Source organism: Myotis yumanensis, unplaced genomic scaffold (assembly GCF_028538775.1).
Source record: "Myotis yumanensis isolate MYYU_CA2020_CCGP unplaced genomic scaffold, mMyoYum1.0.hap1 SCAF_11, whole genome shotgun sequence".
Lineage (NCBI taxonomy): Eukaryota > Metazoa > Chordata > Mammalia > Chiroptera > Vespertilionidae > Myotis > Myotis yumanensis.
In genome coordinates, this window is record NW_027223762.1 from 29,321,492 (window position 1) to 29,346,015 (window position 24,524).

A 24,524-nucleotide genomic window follows, 5' to 3' on the forward strand; every position below is an offset into this window, starting at 1 on the left:
GGGTGGCCCACGGAGGCAGGGGCGGCGTAGCCCGGCTCTCCGGAAGGAGACGTGGCGGCGGTTGGGCCCTGGGCTGCCTGGGCGTTTAAGTAGTCCCGCCGCCTCCTCCTCCTCCTCCCCTCCTCTCCTCTGTGGCAGAGGAGGTTGTGTCGGCGGCTGGCGAGATCGGCGGTGGAGGATGGAGGAAGGAGGCGGCGGCGCGCGGAGTCTGGGCCCGGGAGGACCGGTGCTCTTGGTCCTCTGCGGCCTCCTAGAGGCGTCCGGCGGCGCCCGAGTTCTCCCCCAACTCAGCGATGACATCCCTTTCCGAGTCAACTGGCCCGGCACCGAGTTCTCTCTGGTCAGTGCCCTCGCGAGTCCGTAGCCATCTCGCTTCCCCCCGGCGTTCAGGGTTCGGCCCCTTCGCTCGGTCTTCTGCGCTTGTTTCTCCTAGAACCACCGGTGCAGGCGCGTGCCTCCTCTCCGCTCCAAAACTCGGTGCGCCCCGCGTCCGTTCATTCATTCATCTAGACCGCAAGTGTTTCCCGAACACAGGATGTGGAGGTGCCCCCAGGCTGAGCCCTGGGGACCCAGCGGCCAGCCGATCACTGTTAGATCTGTCGCACTAGACTCGCTTTCCCCACGCTCCCTCCCCGGGGAGGAGGGCTTCCTACCACCACGGCAGGCGAGCGCTCTTCCTTCTCTTTGGAAAGTCACTGCAGCTGTTGCACACCGCCCTGCCCACACACCCCGGTTCCCGCCGAGAGGAGTCCCCCCTCTCATTCATCCTCGTTCTTCTCTCTCTTATGCGCACACGTCCGTCTGTGCCCAGCTCGTCTCCCTTCAGAGCTGTGTTTGAGATGGCTCTTTGGCCGGAGATGTTCACGATGCTCCGTGTAGAATATCCTTTACAGTTTTGATGCATTACGACTGTTCATGACGATCCCAGAACGTGAGGTTTTTACGATGAGTTTTCCAATAATAAACATACATATAACCTCATCGTAATGAAATTCTGCGGTCCTTCCCTTCGGGGAGTCGATTGCTGAAAAGTCTTCCTATCCACTGTCAGCCAATGAAAATGGTGCGTATCTGATACTTACCCTGTAGTGATTGATTTGTTTCAAACTGAAGCCCTTGGAAATGGAAAACTTTTTAAAAAATTTTTACGCCCATTACCTATAGTCATTCCACTTGGGAAACTATCTTAGTATATTGCTCTATTACTATTTCATTGAAACAAGATGTACCAGGAAAAAGGATGTCATCCTTGCCGAAACCAGTTTCTATTTGCAAATGTTCGTTTTTTGCTAATTCACACCTGCTGTATTTCTCCGCCCCACCCTCCCCCGGGTTTTCAGTTCTCTTATTCTGGCAGTTCAGATTTATCTAAGTAAATATTTGTCTGGGAAGACAGGTTTATCTTTGGGTTAATGCCATGACATACAGGGTGGGGCAAAAGTAGATTTACAGTTGTGAGTACACAAAACAGAGTTTATTCTTGTATAATTATTAATCGTTGTATTCTTTTCCATAGGAACAACTATAAACCTACTTTGCCTCACCCTGTATTGATAATATATACCAGCTGTGAGTCAGATATAACTTTAGCAGGGTTGGGGTTATTGTTTCCAGACGCACACGTGGAATGAACATAACAAATGTTTAAAGAATTTGGTCATTAAAATGTTTTACTCTTGCACCTGTGTTGTTGTTGTTGTTTTCTTTAATTTAAAAACTCATGCCGATATATGGCCCTACCAAACTCACCAACCTAGAAGTGGATGATTTAAATTAGCCTTTTTAGCCCTAACCTGTTTGGCTCAGTGGATAGAGCGTGGGCCTTAGGACTGAATGGTCCTAGGTTCGATTCCGGCCATGTACGGTAGGGGGTGTGCTGGAGGCAGCTGATTGATGTTTCTAACTCTCTGTCCCTCTCCCTTCCTCTCTGTAAAAAAATCAATAAAATATATTTTAAAAAATAAATAAATAAATTAGCCTTTTTAGAGGTGACTACCCAGTTATTCAGTTTTCTTTCTGGCACTGCTGTTTACTAGCTAAAAAGAGGAAATGCTATACCAACCTTTCACATATCTATCAATTTTATTTTGAAATTTTGTTTTTAATTACTTTTCTTTGGCAATGCATAATCTAAGATGGGGACAGTTGAAGATTTGGGGAGACTTATTTTTTTCTTTTTCTTTTTAAGTTTGAGTTACTTTCAGAAAAATCTAGATACATTTTTCTATGAGTTGGCAAAAGGTCTGTATACCTCAGGCAAAAATAAGCCCCAAGAGACATCATTGTTTTTTTTGATTTTTTTAAAAAACTATTTTTATAGTCTTAAGGCTTCCCTTTCCTACTTTATGTAATTGAAACTGCAGCTCTGCTCACCTGGCACTGTCGGGTTTTTTTTATGGGTCAGTTGGTTGGACATTTGTGTAAAACCAAGCAGCTGCAAGAAGTAGGGAGAGGGCCTTTATCTCTCTGCCATCTAAAATTGGAAGGGACTGGATTAGATCTGGATTCCTTTTAGGTCTAAAAGTATTTTGTGCTTTAAATCATCGTCCCATTCATATACATCAAGAAATACATAATCATTACAATCTTCCAAATTTATTTGGAAAAAGTATTAAGCACCAAAAATTGGTAAATTTTAAAATGTTTACATTAATTAATTATGATAGTCTTTACTGGTTTTTAGCATAAAATTTTGTCTGTGTATATATTTTCCTTCTGAAATATCACTTCTAGGTCATTAAAGTGTTCAATTATTCATTATTTCATGGAGTTCATGGATTTTAAAATAAAACTACAAAATAAGTCTAATTTTCTCTACATCTGTTGTTAATATAGAAATGTATTCCCACTCAAAAACTTTCCTCAAACACTGCACTTTGGAAGAGTGGTGACCTACTCCATGGGAGTTCCGAGCATGTTATGTATGTTGACAAGTTGTGCCACTGACTTTATTTTACAGCCTTTCGGATAGTTTTGTCTCTCGTTCTCTATCTTAATTCCTCCAGACTCATGTCAAACATTGGGATTTCTCCCCTGTCTAGATATTTGTAAAATTCTTTAACCTTAAAGTACCAAGTCCCTTTGTTTAGTGTCATTATATTAAAATATGATATTTATCAAGTCACTAATATTACCTGTTACAATGAAAATACTTTAAGGTTTAATTTACATAAAACAAGTTTTTACACCATCTGTAATTCTGTACATGCAGAATTTATTTTATTTTCTTAAATTAAGAGCCTGTTTCATAAAATCAGAAGGAAGCATTTTAGTAGTAGATCGAAAAAAAATTTTTAACTTAGAACATCACAAAAGTTTTTAAAATGTTACTTTTTCCAAGTAATTTCCATTACAAAAAAGAAGGGTAAAGTTTGTTACAAGTTTTTCTTTATCATCCCAATAAGTGACCAGTGAAGAATTTTCAGATAGAAGAATTTCTTCTGGGTCTGTTTTATTGATGAGGAAAGCAGCCCTTCCTGAGCTAATGAAAGACAAATCTTTGCATCTTCACACAAAATAGTGATGGCTTCTATTTCTTGTTACCCCTTCCCTAGACCTTGGAAACAAAAAGCAGAGAAATGAGTTTTTGGGGTTTGTTTTTTTTTTTTTACTGATTTCAGAGAGAGGAAGGGAGAGGGAGAGAGGAATGGAAAAGTCCATCAGAGAGAAACATCGATTGGTTGCCTCCTATACGCCCTCTACTGGGGATTGAGCCTGAAACCTGGGCAGGTGCCCCATTGGGAATGGAACAGGTGACCTCTTGCTGCATGGGGCAAACAGTTCCTTTTTCCATTGTTAGCATTGTGGTGAACATGTCAGCAAATAAGTCGATATTGCTATAGAATTCAACTCTGAGCATTAGAGCTGCAGATACTTCACAAATAAAGGCGAATACATATATGTGCTAATATCTGCCTTCATTACAGTACAGCAATGATTTTACAATAATTCAGACCATCCATTATTAAGAAATGTGAGTCATGTTTGAAGAACTCACTATCATGTACGTATACTGAATATTGTAAAACATTGAGAGGCATTATGCTACAGGAGTTTATTGGCTCAACTAAACAAGTGTTTCTAAGTATTCCATTAGTGTAAATTTGACTTTACAACTCTAACTTTCAAATCTTTTTTATTCCCCTCTTATAATAATCTTTTTTAAAAGGATCCTGGGACAGGGGGTAGTAAAAGGTAAAAGGGGCCAAATATGTGGTGACAGAAAATGATTTGACTTTGGGTGGTGGGCACACAATGCAATATACAGATCATGTGTCATAGAAATGTACACTTGAAACCTGTATGATCCTATAAACCAATGTCACTCCAATAAATTTAATTTTTTTAAAAAAAGATCCTTGACCATAAACCAGGAATCTATATAGTAATCTAAGAAAATGTTAACAAAAGCTGATTGAAATACATTAAAACAGTTAAGAGCACAGAATATGGAAACTGTACTTACTAGCTGTGCTACCTTGGACAAGTTATTTAAACTCTGGACTTCAGTTTCCTTTTCTTTAAGATGGATAGAACACTTGTTTTGAGGAGCACGGAGTTAATAACTGTAAAGGACTTAAAATTGTACTTTCATGTAGCTAATACAGCTTGTATTTATTGCTATTTTTTCATTTCGATTTATTGTCTTGGGAAAACATTGCCCTAATTTGCATTTGTGTTTAAGATGACATTGGTGTCAAGTAGTACTGATTTTATTACGGTTAAACGTTGTTTTTGTTAAATTGAGAAAAGAACGAAGGTACTTAATAGTATAGCCAAATAGTATAGTGGTTTCATAGTACTGTAAGAAGAGAAAAGATAAGAGAGAATTGAATTATCATAGACCACATATGATAGACTGTGATATCTCTGCCTTAGTAGTTAGTGACACATTTGCTATCATGGAGATTTTTTTTTTAATAATATCAGTTATTAATGAAATGTTCATTTGAATTACATTGGTTCATATTTGATTTGTGAATTTGTTTTGCTTCATAGTATAGAAAGATTTAGGGATAGTTTTGTTGATATATATATCAGGAGTTGGTAAATAACACCTTTGGGCTTGCCCACCACCTGTTTTTGTAAATAAAATTTTTTTATAACATAGTCATTCCTATTTGCTTATATATTGCCTATGTACTTTCTTACTACAGTGGCATAGTTAAGTAGTTACACAGAGACCATACAGCCCACAAAGCCTAAAATATTTACTATCTGGCCCTTTATAGAAAAGATTTGCTGACCCATGATATATACTTTAAAAAAAGTTAAGTCAGCACAAATGACCTATGGTGATTTTTCTTTTAGAAGTAATTTATCTGTGCAGTATCCAAATGTGAAAAATATGGTACTATATTTTGTTCAAGTGTCCCATCCAACACAATTGCAAGTACCTTTATAAAGTGCTGTAGATTCCTACATAAAGGTGGTAATTGTTAGTAGAAGTAATAAGTATTCAGTAATAGTGTATCCATGAACATTGCCTCTTAATATTTTTAACCCATATTTTAACTTCAATTTGTTGCATTACTACTTCTTTCTTTATATTTCAGACTTTCGTTTTGTTTATAGTTTTCTGTTATATTGTAACACCAGGATAAAGTGTGTCATCTTCATTTTGTTATTTAAAAATACATATAATCTTTTCCCTTTTCCTTTGGGGATATGTTTTTAAATCCTCTGTTGAAGTGATGAATAAGTTTGACTGAGGACTGTAAGTTATCAGTGTAATGCAATTTAACCAGAGAAAGTAATATGTATTTTTTGTTCTCTGTCTAGCCCACAACTGGAGTTTTGTATAAAGAAGATAATTATGTCATCATGACAACTACACAAAAAGAAAAATATAAATGCATTCTTCCTCTTGTGACAGGTGGGGATGAGGTATGTTTTTATAAGTATATTGATAATCCCTGTCACCAAAGATATTTTAAAACATTGCAACTTCATACTTTAAAATAAAATTGAATGACAGGTTTTCAACAATCCTGTTTTGTAATAATAGTCACTTCTATTATCCTGAAGTCTTTAATTTTATAGTTCAACTTGGAAAAATTAGCCACCAATTATTGATGTTTTGAATAAAAATCTAACTCCATTCTTACTTTCCTTTATAGAAATGAAGGTTTTGTAACAAGATATAATTTTTAAATATATATGTGACATTTTTAATAAAGAATTGCTAAGAAATCTCTAGGCACCTAATGCTTTTTCACTGCCTTAGCTCATGCCCATTTCTTCCTCCTAAAATGCCCTAACTAACTGCCTCTTATCCATCCTTTAAGGCAATGACTTCTTTCAAGATGAAACAGGAGAGGCAGCATGGTAAAATGGAAAGGACATCAGCCTAGGAGCCAGGAGGCTGAGGTATAGGCTATAGTTAGCTATGAAACCTTGAAAAAATTTGAAACTCATTTCTTCCACTCAATAAATTTATTGAGCTAATTATGTAATATTTTCATGATCTGTGAAATGGAAATATTAAACTCAGTGAGTGCTTCTTAGTTTTGTTCAGATTTGAAATCTGTGACAGCTGTTTAATCTTGTTTTAAACCTACTTAAGACACAAACTACCCACACGCAATCATACACATATGTATATATTTGGCATTCAAATCTGAAGTGTAAAAATACCTAGAAAACTAAGAAGTACCTTAAAATTTTTCAATATATTCAACAAGATTCAACTATTCTGAGGCTTTTATAGCTAAAATTTGGGCAAAATCATTTAAAAATTCTGAAATAGTCTATAAGAATTGTTCAGGAAATTGATACTCAAAAACCTTTTCTTAAGAGAAGAAAGAATGGAAGATTATTCTATGGCTCCATATTTTATACTTCAATTCTTTTGAAAGAAGTGGTATACCATAGTTTATTATTAAAGGACTAGGTGCCCAGTCCAAGAATTTGTGCACCAGTGGGGATCCCTCAGCCTGGCCTGCAGGATCAGGCCAAAACCAGCTCTCTGACATCCCTCCATGGGTCCCGGATTGTGAGACGGCGCAGGCCATGCCAAGGGACCCCACTGGTACACGATCAGGGCCTGGGAGGGACCATGGGAGGGCTTCAGGGCATGTCCGGCCTGTCTTGCTCAGTCCCGATTGGCCAGACCCCAGCAGCAAGCTAACCTACTGGTCGGAGCGTCTGCCCCCTGGTGTTCAGTGCATGTCATAGTGAACGGTTGAGCGGCCTTAGCATATCATTAGCATATTACTCTTTAATTGGTTGAACGGATGACCAGACATTTAGCATATTAGGCTTTTATTATATAGAATTTGACTTTTTTTTCCTTTTTATTTCCAAGCATTTGTGATTTGACCAATGAGTTAACAACCAACAGTAGAGTTGGGTGAAGTTCTAGAATAATTGTAAGTATTAAACTCTAGTTCTTTCATAGGAAGAAGAAAAGGATTATAAAGGTCCTAATCCAAGAGAGCTACTGGAGCCACTATTTAAACAAAGCAGTTGTTCCTACAGAGTATGTATTTTATGTTCACTTGATAACTAGAAAATAAATTTTCAGCAGCTAATAGACCCTTGAATATAATTCTGCATTTTTAATGTTGTATCAGATTTTTAGATGTAAATCTAAGCTATTGCTTAATAGTATTTTATTCATTTAAATTCCGTATAGTGTATGTAGCAAACACCCAATAATACCAATATCAAATAATATCACTTACCAGTTTTGAATGTTTTTCAGATCAAAAGAAATTTTCCTTATATACAATTTTAACTAAAAATATTAATAATTATCTTGTAAGCTACATGGAAAAATGATCCCTAAGCCTGGTGGCTATTCTATAGCTATTTTCTTCACAGAATTTTCACATAGAGCTGATTAGTGAAAATGATAAATAGGCTTCAGAAATTTCATTTTTTTCTGAGGCATAATAGTAAGTTTCATTTAATGAAAGCTTACTCTAAATCTTGGGGGAAATCTTATCTACCTTAAGTATCAAAAAGTAACTTAATATGCGGGTTTTGTGTATTTAAATACATCCTTCTTTCTTAGATTGAGTCTTATTGGACTTATGAAGTATGTCATGGAAAACATATTCGGCAGTACCATGAAGAGAAAGAAAGTGGTCAGGTATGTTTTCCTTCAAAATACCTAGTATGCCCTGGCAGGTGTGGCTCAGTTGGTCGGGCATCGTCCCGTGCACCTAAAGGTTGCCGACTAGATTCCGAGTCAGGGCACAAGCCCTGGTTGTGGGCTCGATCCCAGGTAGGGGGTGTGCAGGAGGCAGCCAAATCAATGTTTCTCTCTCTCTCCCTCCCCTTCTCCCTTCCTTTCTCTCTTTAAAAATCAATTTAAAAATCTTAAAAAGAAAATACAAAGTATGGAACATTATAAAAGGAGAACTCTAATAATGAGATTAACAGTTTTAAGTTTGTATTTTTGAAAAATATATTTGCAAAATACTCATATTTTTATTTTATTTTTAAATATAGAAAGTAAATATTCACGAGTACTACCTTGGGAATATGTTGGCTAAGACCCTTCTACCTGAAAAAGGTTTGTGTCTATACTGACTTGATAGTAACGCTGGAATTTGATATAAAGTAAATGTTCAGTTTGGGATTTAAAATATTTTTTTTGAGATTATGAATTTTAAAACACTAAAATAAATTTTTGAGCAATTCCTTAGAAAACTTTTTCAAAAAGATCTTTTCATTATTTTCTGCTTTAACAAACATTATGTTTTTTCTACCTATTAATATATATTTTTTAAATCTCATAAGATATACATGTTAGTGTTATCCTATCTAATAAGAGAGGAATATGCTAATTAGCCATTACGCCCTGAGGTGTAACGACCAAACATGTCACGACCAGATCACAGATCAGCAGGAGGGTGGGCCAGGGAGACATAAGCAGGCTGCGGAGATCTACAGTTCGGGGCAGGGCAGCAAGCAAGTGGGAGGTGGAGAGCTACAGAAGTGGGCAGGGCAACAAGCTATGTGGGGAGGCGGGGGGAGCTACAGGAGGGCGGCAGTGACCTGCTGGTGCACGGATTCATGCGCAGTTCTACTAGTATTATATAGTGCTAGTCTTGCTTAGTTTAAGCAAAGGTTTTATATGTTGAAATAGACATGTAGATGTATCCCTCAAATTGTGAAATATTTTATTAATCTATATTCAAATTGATCACTAATTTATGATTAAACTTTTTACTGAGATAAAAATACTGTAAAAGAATACTATTGTTACCAGGGTTTTTTTTGCATCAAATAGAGTATTTCCTAAGCAAAGATTAAATATGACTATCCTTTCAAACAACACCATTTCAACTTGGTAAAACTAGTAAGATAAAAAGTACATGCATGTTTAGAAAGAAGTTTAAGATTACAGAGTTGATTGAAAACTTAATCATTTGTGTCTTGTATGTAGTCACTGTCATTCTTTACATTTACCTTACTCTCATATTATTTCACAGAACAAGAAACAGAAGAAAAGGAAAAATCAAGAGAGGCAAGTGACAAATGTGATTTTTCTCTCTTAACATGTGTTAGGCATGAATTTATATAACTTCATTGATAGAATATAGCCATGTGTTCTTTAACTTTATCAGCTATCTCAAAAGATTGGGTGATAGAAATTTGCAATATGTTAGGTTTTTCTGAGAAAAGTTACACTATGATACTTTTATTTACTTTTAGGTTCATACAAAAATAAGCAACTTTACCAAAGGCATGTCTGGGAAAGTTTCTGTAATATCATTGTATCACCTTTGTGCTTAGCAGAGGTTCCCTCTCTTTAACCATGAAAACAATTACAATAGAGCTTTTGTGTTTGGTCTCTATCTCCTGTGCGTAAAACAGATAAAACTATCTATGTAGGCCCTAGCCGGGTAGCTCAGTTGGAGCATAGCCCCAATGCGTCAAGGTTGCAGGTTCGATCCCTGGTCGGGGCACATGCAGGAGTCAACCAATGAATGCATAAATGGGTGGAACAATAAATCAGTGCTTATCTCTTTCTCTTTCTCCCCTTTTCTCTCTAAAATAGATGATAGGTAGGTAGGTAGGTAGGTAGGTAGATAGATAGATAGATTTAAAAGTATCTATATAAATAACAAGGTACCAGACTACAGGCATATTAAAAGCAGGGACTGGCTTTTATCTTTTTACGCCCTGCAGGGTAAAGCGGAGTGCCAAGCATAACAGAGGCACTTCATAAATGTTTATTGAATGTGAATGCATAATTGATAACTGAATTGGATTATTTAAAAAGAATGGTTCTTTACGGTGCTTAATCACAGTTTTTAAATGCCCCTGTAGTTCAATGAATGCTTTCTGAATCTTAAGAATTTACAGAGTTAAATTATTGATAGAGGATATTTCTCTAAATGGCTTTATATCAGAATGATACTTTTAATAGAATAAAGTGAAATGACAGCAGACCTTAAAAATTACTTAAAAGGGTTGCCTAAAATTTAAAAGGGTGGCTTTGGGGAGAATTGGTAAAGGTAAATGTAGAAACACATAGCATTGCTATTTTAAAAGATTTTAATTTTATGGACTACCTTTGAGATAAAATATTTATTTACTGTGGCTCTGGAGAATAGCAAGATGAAATTCAAAATGTGAAATTATAAAGGAAAAGGAAGAAAAGGGTAAGGGAAGAAAATTAACATTTATTGAGTTCTAATTTATAAGACAAGTGTTGTGCCAGGCATGTAACAAAAGGTAATGCTTAATTCTCCCACAACCTTAGAGTATATTTAGGGTGGAGCAAAAGTAGGTTTATAGTTGTGAGCACACAAAACAGTTTAGTCTTATTATTTATTCATCATTATTTTATTTCCTATACAAACAACTATAAACCTACTTTTGTCCCACCCTGTATATTATTCTACTTTTACAAACGGCAAAAACTGAAATTTGATCAAAGTTATAAAACTAGTAAATTCAGTGCTTAGGTTTAAACCCAGGACTCTCTAATTCTAGACACTAGCATGAAAATAACATATAAGAAATCTCAAAATATTTTTCTCTGGAAACATGTATTTATTGTCTGTTTGGACATGCACTGATAGGATACCAAAGTGATACAGGATGAGCTCCCTGCCTCCAAAGCCCTTACATTAGGTTTTTCTTGTGTTTATGTAGATAATAATGTGTGTGCTAACTCCCTAATAATCCTCCCTAATGTTCCCCCTTGGTCCCCCATTCCATGAAAATTTCTCCATTTATCTTTTGCTGGCTTTAAATAGATTTATTGAAGAATTTATGTGCTGAAAAATATGTCTATTAATATTAATAACAGGGAAGAAGAGTAAGCAGATTAATGAACAGTACAATATTTAGATTCCTGTTTTAGAAGATAGTGTTTTATTATGTAACTCCACATTTTGACAAATCAAACTTCAAATCTCCAGAATCTAAGCTCTATCACAGCAATGCACTGAGATTTTAGTAAAGAAAGCTCTGACCAGATTCATATAGTATATTCCTACATTTTTATCTTAGTCTCTTTCTTTAGAACTATTAAAAATAATTCATATTAAACATGATATTATAGCCTTTTCTATTAATGTGCATTTACTTAACATCTTTATGTTAGTACTGAATAAACATTTGTTTTCTTGCTGTATTAAACTAGCTCTGAAAATGTGTTTCCTCAAATAAGAACTTATGAGTCAAAAGACTATTAGAGGGAGAATTCATAGAAATACATAAAAGTTACCTTTATAAATGTGAATTTGTAAATAAAATATAGTTGTCTTCCTTTCAGATTAAGTGCTTCTCCCATCTTCACTCCTACCCCCATTTCTAATGAAAAGTCTGTTCTATACTCTTTTTTTAAGATTCCCACTAAAAATATCGAAGGTCAGATGACACCCTATTATCCTGTGGGAATGGGAAATGGTACACCTTGTAGTTTGAAACAGAACCGGCCCAGATCAAGTACTGTGATGTACATATGTCATCCTGAATCTAAGCATGAAATTCTTTCAGTAGCCGAAGTTACAACTTGTGAATATGAAGTTGTCATTTTGACACCACTCTTGTGCAATCATCCTAAATATAGGTAGGATGTGGATTTAATATTTTAAACATGAAATGCACATGCTTTAAAGTTGCCATGTGCTTAATTTTAATGCTGTATTAATTTTAACAGATTCCGAGCATCTCCTGTGAATGACATATTTTGCCAATCACTGCCAGGATCACCATTTAAGCCCCTCACCCTGAGACAGTTGGAACAGCAGGAAGAAATTCTAAGGGTGCCTTTCAGGAGAAATAAAGAGGTATGAGAATTATCTAACAGTATTTTCTCATTACTTCCTTTTCCAGATATAGAGTACATACAATAAATTGAGTGTGTTACACATAACTTTTCTTTTAAAAATTGATATTTGGCCTGTGGTTTGTCTTTTAAAAATGGATCAATAAAGATAAATAATTTTTTTCTTTTTAAACAAAAATACACATCTGTCTCTCAGAATTTTGGTTTGATGTTCTGCCTGTGTTAATATATTATGTTAATTTAGAGATTACTAGACAATTAGGAGTCTATTTTATAAAGTTCTAAACCCTACTACTTGCCCTCCCTCTCCCTTTCTCTCTGAAATCAATAACAAAATATTTTTTAAAGATAATAAACCTGCCCTAACTAGTTTGGCTCAGTGGATAGAGCATCAGCCTGCGGACTGAAGGGTCCCAGGTTCGATTCCGGCCAAGGGCATGTACCTTGGTTACGGGCACATCCCCTATAAGAGGTGTGCAGGAGGCAGCTGATCGATGTTCCTCTCTCATTGATGTTTCTAACTCTCTACCCCTCTCCCTCCGCTCTGTGAAAAATCAATAAAATATATTTTAAAATGTAAAAAAGAAGTAACTCTTACCATTTGCAATAGCATGGATGGAACTGGAGAGCATTATGCTAAGTGAAATAAGCCAGTCAATGAAGGAAAAATACACATGATCTCACTCATTCATGGATAATAAAGACCATTACAAACTTTTGAACAATAATAGATACAGAGGCAGAGCTGCCTCAAACTGATTGTCAAACTGCAGTGGGAAGGCCAGGGAGGGTTGGGGGGCAGGAGGGAGGGGGGTAAGAGATCAACCGAAGGACTTGTATGCATGCATATAAGCATAACTAATGGACATAAGACACTGGGGGGTAAGGGAGGCCAGGGGATTGTCAAGAGCGGGGGGGGGATAAAAAGGACACATATGTAATACCCTTTGTAATACTTTAAGCAATAAAAAATATTTTTTAAATAATAATAATAAAATAATAATAATAATAAACCCTACTATACAAACTACTGTCATCTTGCTTTTATTGTAATAATTTTTCTTAAACATGACTGTAGATTTTCTGTCCACAAGAAGCAATAACAAATGGTCATACTTTTATTCTTCCTCCTTGTCCTTATCTCAGCTGCAGGTCTCACTGTGCAGTATTGTTTTTCTTCACTAACCTTACTGTGGCCTCATGTATTCTAAATAAATAGTTTAGTCTATTAGACCTTAGCTCCTTAGAACTATATTTCATTCTTAATGCTCAGCATTTAGTGCCAGGGGCATAGTAGGTTCTGAATGTGGAAAGAGTCATACATAAAATTCAAGGTCCTTTCAAAAGATAAGAAGCCATTTGTGCAATCTTTGTTCTTCCTTAATATTGAAGGGGAGACAGGATAAGGTCATTAGTTTCTAGAGTAACTGCCCAATGACTTCCAAGCTGAAATAAAAAGAACCACAGTTGTTCAATGGCCCCTCCAGCAGGTGAAAGAAGAGATACCATGTCTACTGTACATTTACTAGAAACCCTTTTTGTATTTAATTTTTTAAATTTTTTTATTCAATTTTAATTGGTACACTCACTTCTTCAATTCTGGTCTAGATTCATTTCCTCCTCATTCACCGTCAATACCCAGCTTCTAACTCATTCACCTCTTTCAAAACTATCCTCTTCTCTCCACCCTTCCTCTTTCACTCCCTTACTTTAAATTCTCTTCATCTCTGGCCTGGGTTATTGCAGCTCCTAAGTTGGCTCCTCACCTCCTGATTTGTTCTTACTCTTCCCTCTTCCCTGCCACTGCTGAAGTAAGTGATTACTTAAAAACCTGATCGTTCCATACCTTTGCCCAAAACCTATAACAGAATGTCCAAACTTCTTGGGATTGTATAGTTTTTCACCATATAGTGCCTGCTTATCTTTCTAGCTTTAAATATCATACCATACCTTCCTCACATCTTTGCTTTACCTCTTAAGTTCACATATATATGCACACACAGACACAAAACACACGCAGATGTTCACATAAGTCACAAATTATTATTTATGCTTTAAGACTTAACCAAGGGTTTTCTCTTTGTGAAGTCTTCATGTTCAAATTTGTTGTTAAAGTCTATTTGAATTACCCCTACCTCTGTGAAACTGCTGGTACCTGCACCCTTATTAGTTGATATCTTCCTTGACTAACTTGTAGGTTCCTCCAGGCCCTGCTATAATTGCATAATTATAACTAATATACATATTTGCTACCACTCAGTTTCTCTTTACCCTGCTTGTTATTTTTTACCCATAATAATCACATTTCACACAAAGTAGATGGTTTAAAGTAACCACATTTTTAAAAACCAAATGTAGAAACACAAAATCTAACAAGTAGCAAAATACTTTATAAAAATAATGAGACAAGCCCAGCCATTGTTGCTCAGCGGTTGAGCATCAACCTATGAACCAGGAGGTCATGGTTTGATTCCCCGTCAGGGCACATGCCCAGGTTGAGGCTTGATCCCCAGTAGTGGGTATACAGGATGCAGCCGATTGATGATTCTGTCTCATCATTGATGTGTCTATCTCCCCCTCCCTTCCTCTCTGAAATAAGTATAAATATTTTTAAAAGATAATAATGATACAAAATATATGAAATTATCCCTGCATGGGAATAATGCTCACCATACCCCTAATGAGTAAATGGAACTAACATTTTCAAGAATTGCAAAATTCATTTTTTAAAAAACACATTAAAAAATGAATGGATGACTTCTATTTTCCAAGTTTTCTACAGTATAAAAATAATAATCTAAGTCATAACTGAAAAAAAACTAAGTGTGGCAAAGAAGCCCTTAAAAATATATGTGTTTAATTTTAGGAAGATTTGCAATCAACTAAAGAAGAGAGATTTCCAGCAGTCCACAAACCCATTGCTGTTGGTTCTCAGCCTATGCTCACTGTTGGAACAACACACATATCCAAACTGACAGATGACCAACTTATAAAAGAGTTCCTTAGTGGTTCTTACTGCTTTCACGGGGTGAGAAGTGAATGTTCCGTTTAAATATTTAGTTTACAGCTTTTGTTTATGTCATTTAGTCAAGGGGCATTAGTAACACTGAAAAAGTTTTTGGTCTATATAGAGAAATGGCAACATTCTGGAAGCCTCTCAGTGGACATTTTTTCTCTGCATCTTACTATACTCTAATCCAGAGCCATTATCATTCTCTTTACTCACAAGCTAAAACTTGACCTTTATGTGACAGACAATATATATAACTGAGACACATGTGATTCTGGTTGATCACTGGAATAGGCATCAATGATTGGATAGCAATCACATTTAAAACTCGCCCTGACTGGTTTTGCTCAGTGGATAGAGCGTTGGCCTGCGGACTCAAGGGTCCCGGGTTCGATTCCAGTCAAGGGCATGTACCTTGGTTGCAGGCACATCCCCAGTGGGGGGTATGCAGGAGGCAGCTGATCGATGTTTCTCTCTCATCCATGTTTCTAACTCTCTATCCCTCTCCCTTCCTCTCTGTAAAAAAACAATAAAATATATTTTAAAAAAAAAAAAACTTGAGTTAACATCTACAAAGGTAAAACTTTGCCCCTGACCAATAGCTTCAGTGAGAAATGCACTTACAAGTGGAATTTTCATTTTATTTTATCAAAGCAGTACAGCAGTTGTTCTCTGCATTTGTCTATTATTTTGTCAGTAATTTTTAATTTTCAACCATATTATTGCTATTCCAAGTTTTTTAAATTATATATATATATTTCTATTACTATTGTGTGGCAATATTGAGACAGGCCCCATTCCCCCCTTCTCTATACGTAACTTGATCTTTTTTCTTTTCTGTAGGGTGTTGGTTGGTGGAAATATGAATTCTGCTATGGCAAACATGTCCATCAATACCATGAGGTATAAAATAGCATTTATGCCAATCTACCATTAGATGTATTAGTTTTAAACATTTTTATGGGGAAACAAACAGGGGTTGGTGTTACTTTTAATTATGAGATGATTTTAATATGAAAATACTCATTAAACTGTCTAAATTCTAGAAAATGTAAAACTCACTGTTTAACTCAGTCAATCATCATAAAGGAACATTGCTTATTAACTACTCAGATTTTTGTATTACTGTGAGCCTGGAAGAAGAATAAGTTAGGGTGGCTAACCTTGTTAGCTTTGACTGAGAAATTATTAGTCATTGTTATAATTCATCTTTATCTTTTTTTTCTTTTCAATCCAACTTTCCCCTTTGGGCATCCCTGTTGCCTTTCCTCTCCTCACTAGCTGCTGGCTGCCAACGTTCAAAATCATACTAATTTATTCTAAACCTCAGGTAACCTTTGCACTTAGAACCCTAAACTAAGTACCAGATCTGCCTTTCCACATTCAAAAATTCACGAAGGTGATCTGCCAAGTTAACAGCTCACTCTTCTGGTCTCTACCCTTTACACCACTGGGACAACCCCTGCTGTCCTTTCGCTGGGGTTCCTCCAATACCAGCTTCTGTAACTAAAGAAGAAATTAGTGTTTTGTTTTGTTACTTTTTAAATTTATTTTTTATTCCCATTGTTTTGTTTATTCATTGTTTTTTTAGATTCCACATATCAGTGAATTCACGTGGTATTTCTCTGTCTGACTTATTTTACTTAGCATAATACCCTCTCCATATTGTCACAAATGACAAGATTTCATTCTTTTTTATCGCTGAAAAATTATACAACTATAATTCATCTTTAAGAAAGTGAATGGTAAGATAGTACATCATCGCTAGTTAGTAAAATAGGGTAAATACAGCAAGTTTCTCAGCCAAAAGAAGGTACCATATCATCCACGTTTAAAATAAAATAAAATTTAAGATTACACAAGTTGGCTTTTTATTCTTCCCTTTATTTATAATTTCATAAATTGGCATATTTTCCCATACTTGAGCTAAGCTGCTTAAATTCAGAAGTTTAGCCCCAGTAATTTTATTTGTCATACGTGTACTTTGTTTGGTAAGTTCAACTACTAGATGTTGAAAACACACTAATAAATATTGACCTGGCTGTTTTAAAAGGCTCTTTTTATTTCCAAAAAGAAATAATAACTAGTAATTAGAAAATGTTATATTTGACTTCCTGAGATGTTTTAAGCCAATTTTAAATTCCAAGATGGATCAGACCAGTAAAGATCATCAACTCACCTTGCACATTTAAATCATTCCAAATTTATGAGGCATCTATAAAGTAGGACATTTTTTTATTCACTTAAGCCTGAGAAGTTCGATTTCACTATTCTTTCCATTTCTTCTTGCTGCTTTGTAGATGTTTTATTTTTACTAACATTTGTTTATACAGAAAAAATATAAAGTATATGTTCTATGTACAATCCAGACAATACCCCCATGACTTTTTTTAATTAAAGGCATATATGCCAGAAATTTAGAATGAAAAGTAAAATTCTCTTCCTTCATTGTTCCATTCCCCAAAAGTAACTGCTGTTAACTCTTTCTTAGTTAACCCTCCACAAGAAAAAAAATGCATATACATAAATGTTGGTATAACCTTTTTATTTATACAGAAAAGATGTACTAAGTAGTATCATGGAGATCTTTCCTTATCAGCAACAACTGATCTTTTCAGCAGGTACAGAGGATTAAGTCTGTACCCACATGTATTTAGCCAGACCTCTAGTGATGGACCTTTAAGTTACTTTCGGTTTTACTGTGATAGCATATTAGTGAGCATTTTTAAATAGTTCTATTGGTGAACTTTTTAAAGCATATTTCTAGCAGTGTACTTGCTAGGGCAAAGTATATGCATTCTGAACAATTGCCTTCCTAAGGGTTGGACCAGTTTACATTCCCATTAACAGTGGCTGTTTTCCCATTCACTTGCCTACACTAGGTTTTTATCAACCTTATTTTGGTCAAGATCATATAACCTGGAACATTCTGAGGGACTCTGCTGGGAGCTTTGGAAAATATAAAAATAATAGTAGTTAACAAATGTAGTGCTCTCTATATACTGTAAGCCAAGCCCTGTTCTAAGTACTACACATAATTATCTCATTTAATGCTCATAATAACCCTTAAGAGGTGAGTATTGTTATTCCAAGATGAGGAAACAAAAACAAAGATTTAGTAACTTGGCTAAAATCACATAGGAAATAAGTGGTGAAACTAGAATTCAACCCCAGGCAGAATGCTCCATCTCTAACCTCTTAATCCATGTCTGTCTAAGAACTTACAGTCTGGTTGCTAAAATAATGTCTAATGCCCCTCTCTGCCACTAGGCAATAAACTCCAGGCCTGTTTCACTTGCCACTGTAAGGGTTTTTAATTCTACTAATCAGGTGTATATTAGTGCCCAGCACAGTGCCTGGTATAAAATAGGAAGAAGGAAAGGGATACAGGAAGGAAGGGGTTCAGGGAAGGAAAAGGGAGATGGGAGAATGAAGTCCGCATATAAGACAACATGTAGTTAGTGTTTAAAAAAATAATAAACCCGGCCAGTGTGGCTCAATAATTGAGCATCAACCCATGAACCAACCAGTCACAGTTGATTCACAGTCAGGGCACATGCCTGGGTTGCAGGCTCCATCCCCAGTAAGAGGCGTGCAGGAAGCAGCCAATCAGTGATTCTCTCTTCATTAATGTTTCTATCTCTCTCTCCCTCTTCCTTCCTCTCTGAAATCAATAAAAATATTTTTTAAAAAACAGTAATAAAAGCAGAATGGGAAAGGGGGTTTCTGAACAGTCTTGATGCAAAAATGAGCTTGGTATCAAATGCATGGTGTGAAGAGTAGTGTCATTTGAAGGTTTGCATTTGAAGGAGTAGTAAATGGAGACAGGCTGAGTGTAGCTGCAGTGTGGTTCTGGGTAAGAGATAGTGGCCAAAGATTTAATTAAGAATCACAGTAGTCTGTGGTCATCTCATTTGGTGTGAGAGATTAAACTCTTGGTTGCGGGGAGATGTTGGCAGTGGAAATGTAAAGGAAGAGTCTGAGCTGAGAACATCTCCCAGAAAAAAAAATTGACAGGAATGATAGATGTAGGAGAAGAAGGAAATTGAAGAGTCAAAAACAGTTATGTCTGAAGCAAGTCTGATTAGAAAGCAGTTTCCTTTTCCAGGGAAACAAGGAATAAAGAAGATAACCAGCTCAAATTTCTAATGGTCAAGTTTGACTAAAACATTATTACCTCTAAATATAGGTATCCAGTGTGCATATGAGCATAGGGACTACAGCTTATAGACCATCAGCATAAATGTCTACTTGATGATATCAAGCTATCATACATATTTCTTCATATATTAGGATAAGGATAGTGGGAAAACTTCTGTGGTTGTCGGGACATGGAACCAAGAAGAGCATATTGAATGGGCTAAGAAGAACACTGCTAGAGCCTATCACCTTCTAGACGATGGTACCCAGACAGTCAGGTAAAGATTAACTTTTTTTGCCTTTGAATCGATGAGTAGAATATTTAAAACTCAGAATGTTGAAAAACATAACATTTAAACCCTCAAGTAAAATCTCTGATCAGTTTTTTCAGGCACATCTCTTAGGGTAGTTTTTTTGTGTGTCACGGGGGAAACAACTTAGTGTAATAGTTAAGGCAAGTCTCTGAGGTCCACTGCCCTGGATTCAAATTCTTAACTGCCTTGGGCAAATTTCATAATTTTCTTAAGCCTCACTTTTCTTATCGATTAGTATTTGCCTTAAGGATTATTGTGACATTTAAATAAGGTAATTCAGGCAATAGCATGCAATAAATTTGGGCTGCTGCCTTTAACCATGTGGGATGCTATGGTAATAAGAGTGGTGGTGGTGGTGTAACAATGGCTCAGACCAAGTGTTAGGTCTGAAGTTGTTACAAAGCATTTGCATCTTTCATGTGTAATGTTTACCTCTTTAAGTTACTTAGGTCTATTTAAATATACTCTAGCATTTCCCTTTGTTATTTAACTTTTGTAATGGTTGAAAATAGTTAAACAGTGGCTTTTTAAAAATCTACCTCATCTCTTTGGGGCTAATACGAATATCTTGTTATAGCTGAAGTAAATTAACCTCTTGTTTTCCAATAATAACTAAGCTTTAACTTTTCTAGTAGTCTATTGCCCAGTGAATTTTAAATTATTCAGTTTTTTTCCCCTTCTTGGGTGTTAACTTTGTTCTTCCTATCACAGACAGTACAGAGAGACTGTTTTCAGAATGTGCTGACTTCTTGGGCTAACCGAAACCAAAGTTAGCAAAATTAAGAGATAGGCATTTAAGTATTAGAAAAATTAAACTATACTAAACAGAAGGATTTTTCTTATGTTTGTGTATGTTTCATGTGAAAATAGCTCATAGCAACAAATAATGTCTAATGGCCCTCTCTGGGTGAAGCACAGGAGTGTAGCTAGCAGAATTAAAGCTTTCTTTGGATCCTGCTTGTTTGGAGTTTATAGCTTAATCTAGGCTTTATCTTTTCACACCTGCCCTACAGCATCTTCATGGGTGGAGCAGGATGGAGGATGGGAAGAAGGGAAAACTGTTCCCCTAAGCAAACAATTTACAGGACTGGAGAAAGGGTTAATTTTAAAAGAACAATGTTTGTAAAAGCAATTAAACCTTAATCATTTGTAGACAGATAAATAATGTGGAAGTTGCAGATCATTCTTACTACTACAAAGTATCTCAAGTTTATATTCTCTTTATAGAATCTGAAAGACTCTGTGACATAGCCCTAAAAATAGGGAGTAAATAAGAATATTTTATTAGTCAGATTTTTTTTCACTAATGCACAACTGACCCTCTGTCCTCTCCTCCTATCCATCACAATTACTCTAAATTAGTGAAATTTTAGTTTAATAAAGCATGTGTGTGTTTCTGATTCAGGATGGTGTCACATTTTTACGGGAATGGAGATATTTGTGATATTACTGACAAACCAAGACAGGTGACTGTAAAACTAAAGTAAGTTGGCCCATCAAATTTTGCTTCATGCCTTTCTCTTTAATCTACTTCCTATGGGCAAAGTTTTCATAAATGTAAAATGTAATTATAAATAATTGTGCTTATTCATAATCATAAGTATTTTATAACAATTATTAAATCATAAATAATAAAGTATTATTCAATTCCTTATTGAATTATACAGGTCCACTTATGTGGAATTTTTATAGCTTAAGAGGAAAACAATTAAAATTAATTTTGTATGGTTTGGGCAGTACCTTAAAGTACTCTATATTTTAGGTGTAAAGAATCAGATTCTCCTCATGCTGTTACTGTATATATGCTAGAGCCTCACTCCTGTCAGTATATCCTTGGGGTAAGTAAAAATAATAATACTCAGAAACTCAGTTTGGGGCCACATTTTACTTTTTAGCATTAGGTCTAAAAAGACCTTCAGTAGTCTCCAATATTTAATACTACTTCTATAATAAAAACAGTTATGTTTTTATTGGGGTATAATATGCATAACATTAAATGCAAAGATCTTAAGGGTTGAGTTTGATGAATTTTGACAATTTTATAGACACAAGTGGGGTCCCTCGGCCTGGCCTGTGGGATCGGGCCAAAACCCACTCTCTGACATCCCCCAAGGGGTCCCGGATTGTGAGAGGGTGCAGGCCAGGCTGAGGGACCCCACCAGTGCACGATCGGGGCCAAGGAGGGACATGGAAAGTTGGCCAATGAGAGAGGGACCGCGGGAGGGCTCCAGGGTGTGTCCAGTCCCTATCGACTGGACGCCAGCAGCAAGCTAACCTGGTCGGAGCATCTGCCCCCTGGTGGTCAGTGCATGTCATAGGGAGCGGTTGAGCGGCCTTAGAATATCATTAGTATATTACGCTTTGGTTGGTTGAACAGCCGACAGATTGATCAGATTCTTAGCATATTAGGCTTTTATTATATAGGATGTGATTCTTACTCAAAACAAAGTGTCTATCACTGCAGAAAATTTTCTTATACCCCTTCCCTGTCAATACTCCTGAATCCCCAGATACCTCTGTAATTTTGGACACTATACATCAGTTTTGCCTCTATTTTTTATTTCATATGAATGTAATTATGTAGCATACAAACTTTCTTATGCCTGGCTTCTAACTCAGCATCTTTCAGACTCAGCCATGTTGCATGTATCAGCACTTCATTGTCTTTTTATTACTAAATAATATTCTTTTGTATAAGTATCCCACATATGCTTATCCATCCATTCTTCTATAGATAGATATTCTTATTTTTTATTATATGAATAAGGCTGACATGAACATCTTTTTACATCTTTTTGTGGTCATCTGATAACTTTCCTCTGCTATTTCCCATCCAGCTCTTTGAACGAATTTATTTCTGACATATTTTTATATTTCTATCATTTACCTTTAACTTTTATGGCTTGCTTTTCTCTGCTAAAATTCCCCATCTATTCAAACATGTTGTTTACCTTTCCCACTATTTTCTCCATCATAATTATCATAATTATCTTAACATCTGATAATTTCAACACCTGGCCCTTCTTTGAGTACACTTTCCTTTGCCTTCATGAAGTTCACACTGATTATTTTGTCATAATGTTCTCTTTTTTGTTGTCCTTTACTCCTTTTTTGTCTCATTTCTTTCTTTTATTTTTTTTAAGAGGGGAAAGGAGAAAGAGAAAGACAGAGAGAGAGAGAGAGAGAGAGAGAAACATCGATGTGAGAGAGAAACATCGATTGGATGCCTTCCGCATGTGCGCTGACTGGGGATTAAACCTGCAACCTGGGTATGTGCCCTGACTGGGAATCCAACCTGCCACTTTTTGGTGTATGGAACAACGCTCCAGCCAACTGAGCCACACTGGCCAGGGCTCTCTGTCATCTCTTTTACTTAGAGATAAAAATATCTCCTCTACCTTTTTGGTATTTTATATGGGTGACTAAAAATTGTTTTTCAAAAAGCTTTATTTGTAGAAATAACTGGATGGTTTATCCAAAACAAGGGCTTGTATACATTTAACAAATTTATATACATGTATTCATTCAGCAGAATAATACTGAATAAAGCAAGTATTCATCTTAACAACTTTTTAATGATTTTATTGTTGTTGTTCTTTAGGTTGAATCTCCAGTGATCTGTAAAATCTTAGATACCGCAGATGAAAATGGACTTCTTTCTCTCCCCAACTAAAGGGTAATAAAGTTCAGGGGAAGAAAAGAACATTGAAAGTCTTGATGGTTTCTGACCATGTGTCTCATTATAGAGTTCTCAGCCACTGAACCTCACCTAAAGGATCATATAAAAGGACTCTCAACCACTTTGTGAATATATATGTGTATATAAGAGGTATTGATAGACTTCTAAGGCAGGCATTTGTCTCACATTTTTCATTATTGTTCTGCCTTATGAGCTGGTTGTGTTTTTCTTTGCTTGGATAATGTGATTCCAAAGTAAATCTCATCCAAGCAGTTTAGACTCCAGCCTAATGAAATGCCATAATTGTACCTATTGAAAGTTTTTAAATAATAGATTTATTATGTAAATTATAGTATATATAACTAATGAAGTAAAGATAATGAAGAAAGAAATTGTTAGGTTGTTTAAATGGGAGACTATGTAAACTGTCCTAGTGACTGAAATCCTTTCAACAAATTTTTATTTTGCAACTGCTCTCTACCCAGTATTGAACGAAAAACTGGGCACACAGTAGAGCCTCACATATAAGTTTTTGCCTCTGTTAATCCCAAGAGACTTATTTATAATAGGTTGCCCCTCTCAGCATTTATCTATTTCTTTCTCCTTGATATGAGTGTGTTTCCCTCCAAGTATGTTCCTGGTGTACACAGTCAGTGATTCTTCTCTCATGACGTAGAATGACTCACTCTAACAAAACATACTCTGCTGGCTGTCCTTTGTACTTGCCTACCGTGTACCACAGATCTTCTTCTGGACAGTTTTACAGCACAATCTTTAAAGTGAATAAAATGTCCACAGCAATGTTGTCATATAGTCAATGACAGATCGTTTAGTTTCTTTATTTTCTCCCCTACCCTATGACACACAAATTTATCCTGTCGTATTTTAGACATACATATCTAAATAAGAACATTAAAGTGGCCATAAAATACTTTACTTTTCCTCCTTTACAGTAGTTCTGGTCAAAGATATTTTTGTTTGAGAAAAGGTTAATACATTTGGCTACTGGAAGGCTGTTTGGAGATTTTAGTAGGAAATCGCACACATAGAAAGAGCATGCACTTTAAATACAAACCCAGGCCTAGATACGCCTTAACTTACTAGCTGTGTGATCCTGGACAGGTC

The 24,524-nt window shown here is 36.0% G+C and overlaps 1 protein-coding gene across 4 annotated transcripts; it reads left to right on the forward strand.

Annotated features, from left to right (window-relative positions):
* ERLEC1 (endoplasmic reticulum lectin 1) lies at window positions 1–24,217 on the forward strand. Of its 4 annotated transcripts, XM_070429212.1 has the most exons (14): window positions 3–340; window positions 5,782–5,886; window positions 7,400–7,480; window positions 8,018–8,095; window positions 8,458–8,521; window positions 9,444–9,478; window positions 11,814–12,037; window positions 12,128–12,257; window positions 15,123–15,284; window positions 16,110–16,169; window positions 19,560–19,684; window positions 21,126–21,203; window positions 21,483–21,558; window positions 23,322–24,217. In XM_070429212.1, the coding sequence occupies exons 1-14, from the start codon at window positions 179–181 to the stop codon at window positions 23,391–23,393; spliced, it is 1,452 nt and encodes a 483-aa protein (XP_070285313.1). In that variant the 5' UTR covers window positions 3–178; the 3' UTR covers window positions 23,394–24,217. The 4 variants fall into 4 exon arrangements, with proteins under 4 accessions (XP_070285315.1, XP_070285316.1, XP_070285317.1 ...); XM_070429214.1 differs by lacking the exon at window positions 16,110–16,169 and having other exon boundaries at window positions 1–340; XM_070429215.1 differs by lacking the exon at window positions 15,123–15,284 and having other exon boundaries at window positions 1–340.
* Window positions 24,218–24,524: the final 307 nt, after the last annotated feature.

Coding starts and splice junctions, on each gene's coding strand:
- ERLEC1 (XM_070429212.1), top strand. CDS start 179: ATGGAGGAAGGAGGCGGCGGCGCGCGGAGTCTGGGCCCGGGAGGACCG. Junction 8,096..8,457: donor AAGAGAAAGAAAGTGGTCAG/GTATGTTTTCCT, acceptor TTTTAAATATAG/AAAGTAAATATTCACGAGTA. Junction 16,170..19,559: donor ATGTCCATCAATACCATGAG/GTATAAAATAGC, acceptor TTCATATATTAG/GATAAGGATAGTGGGAAAAC.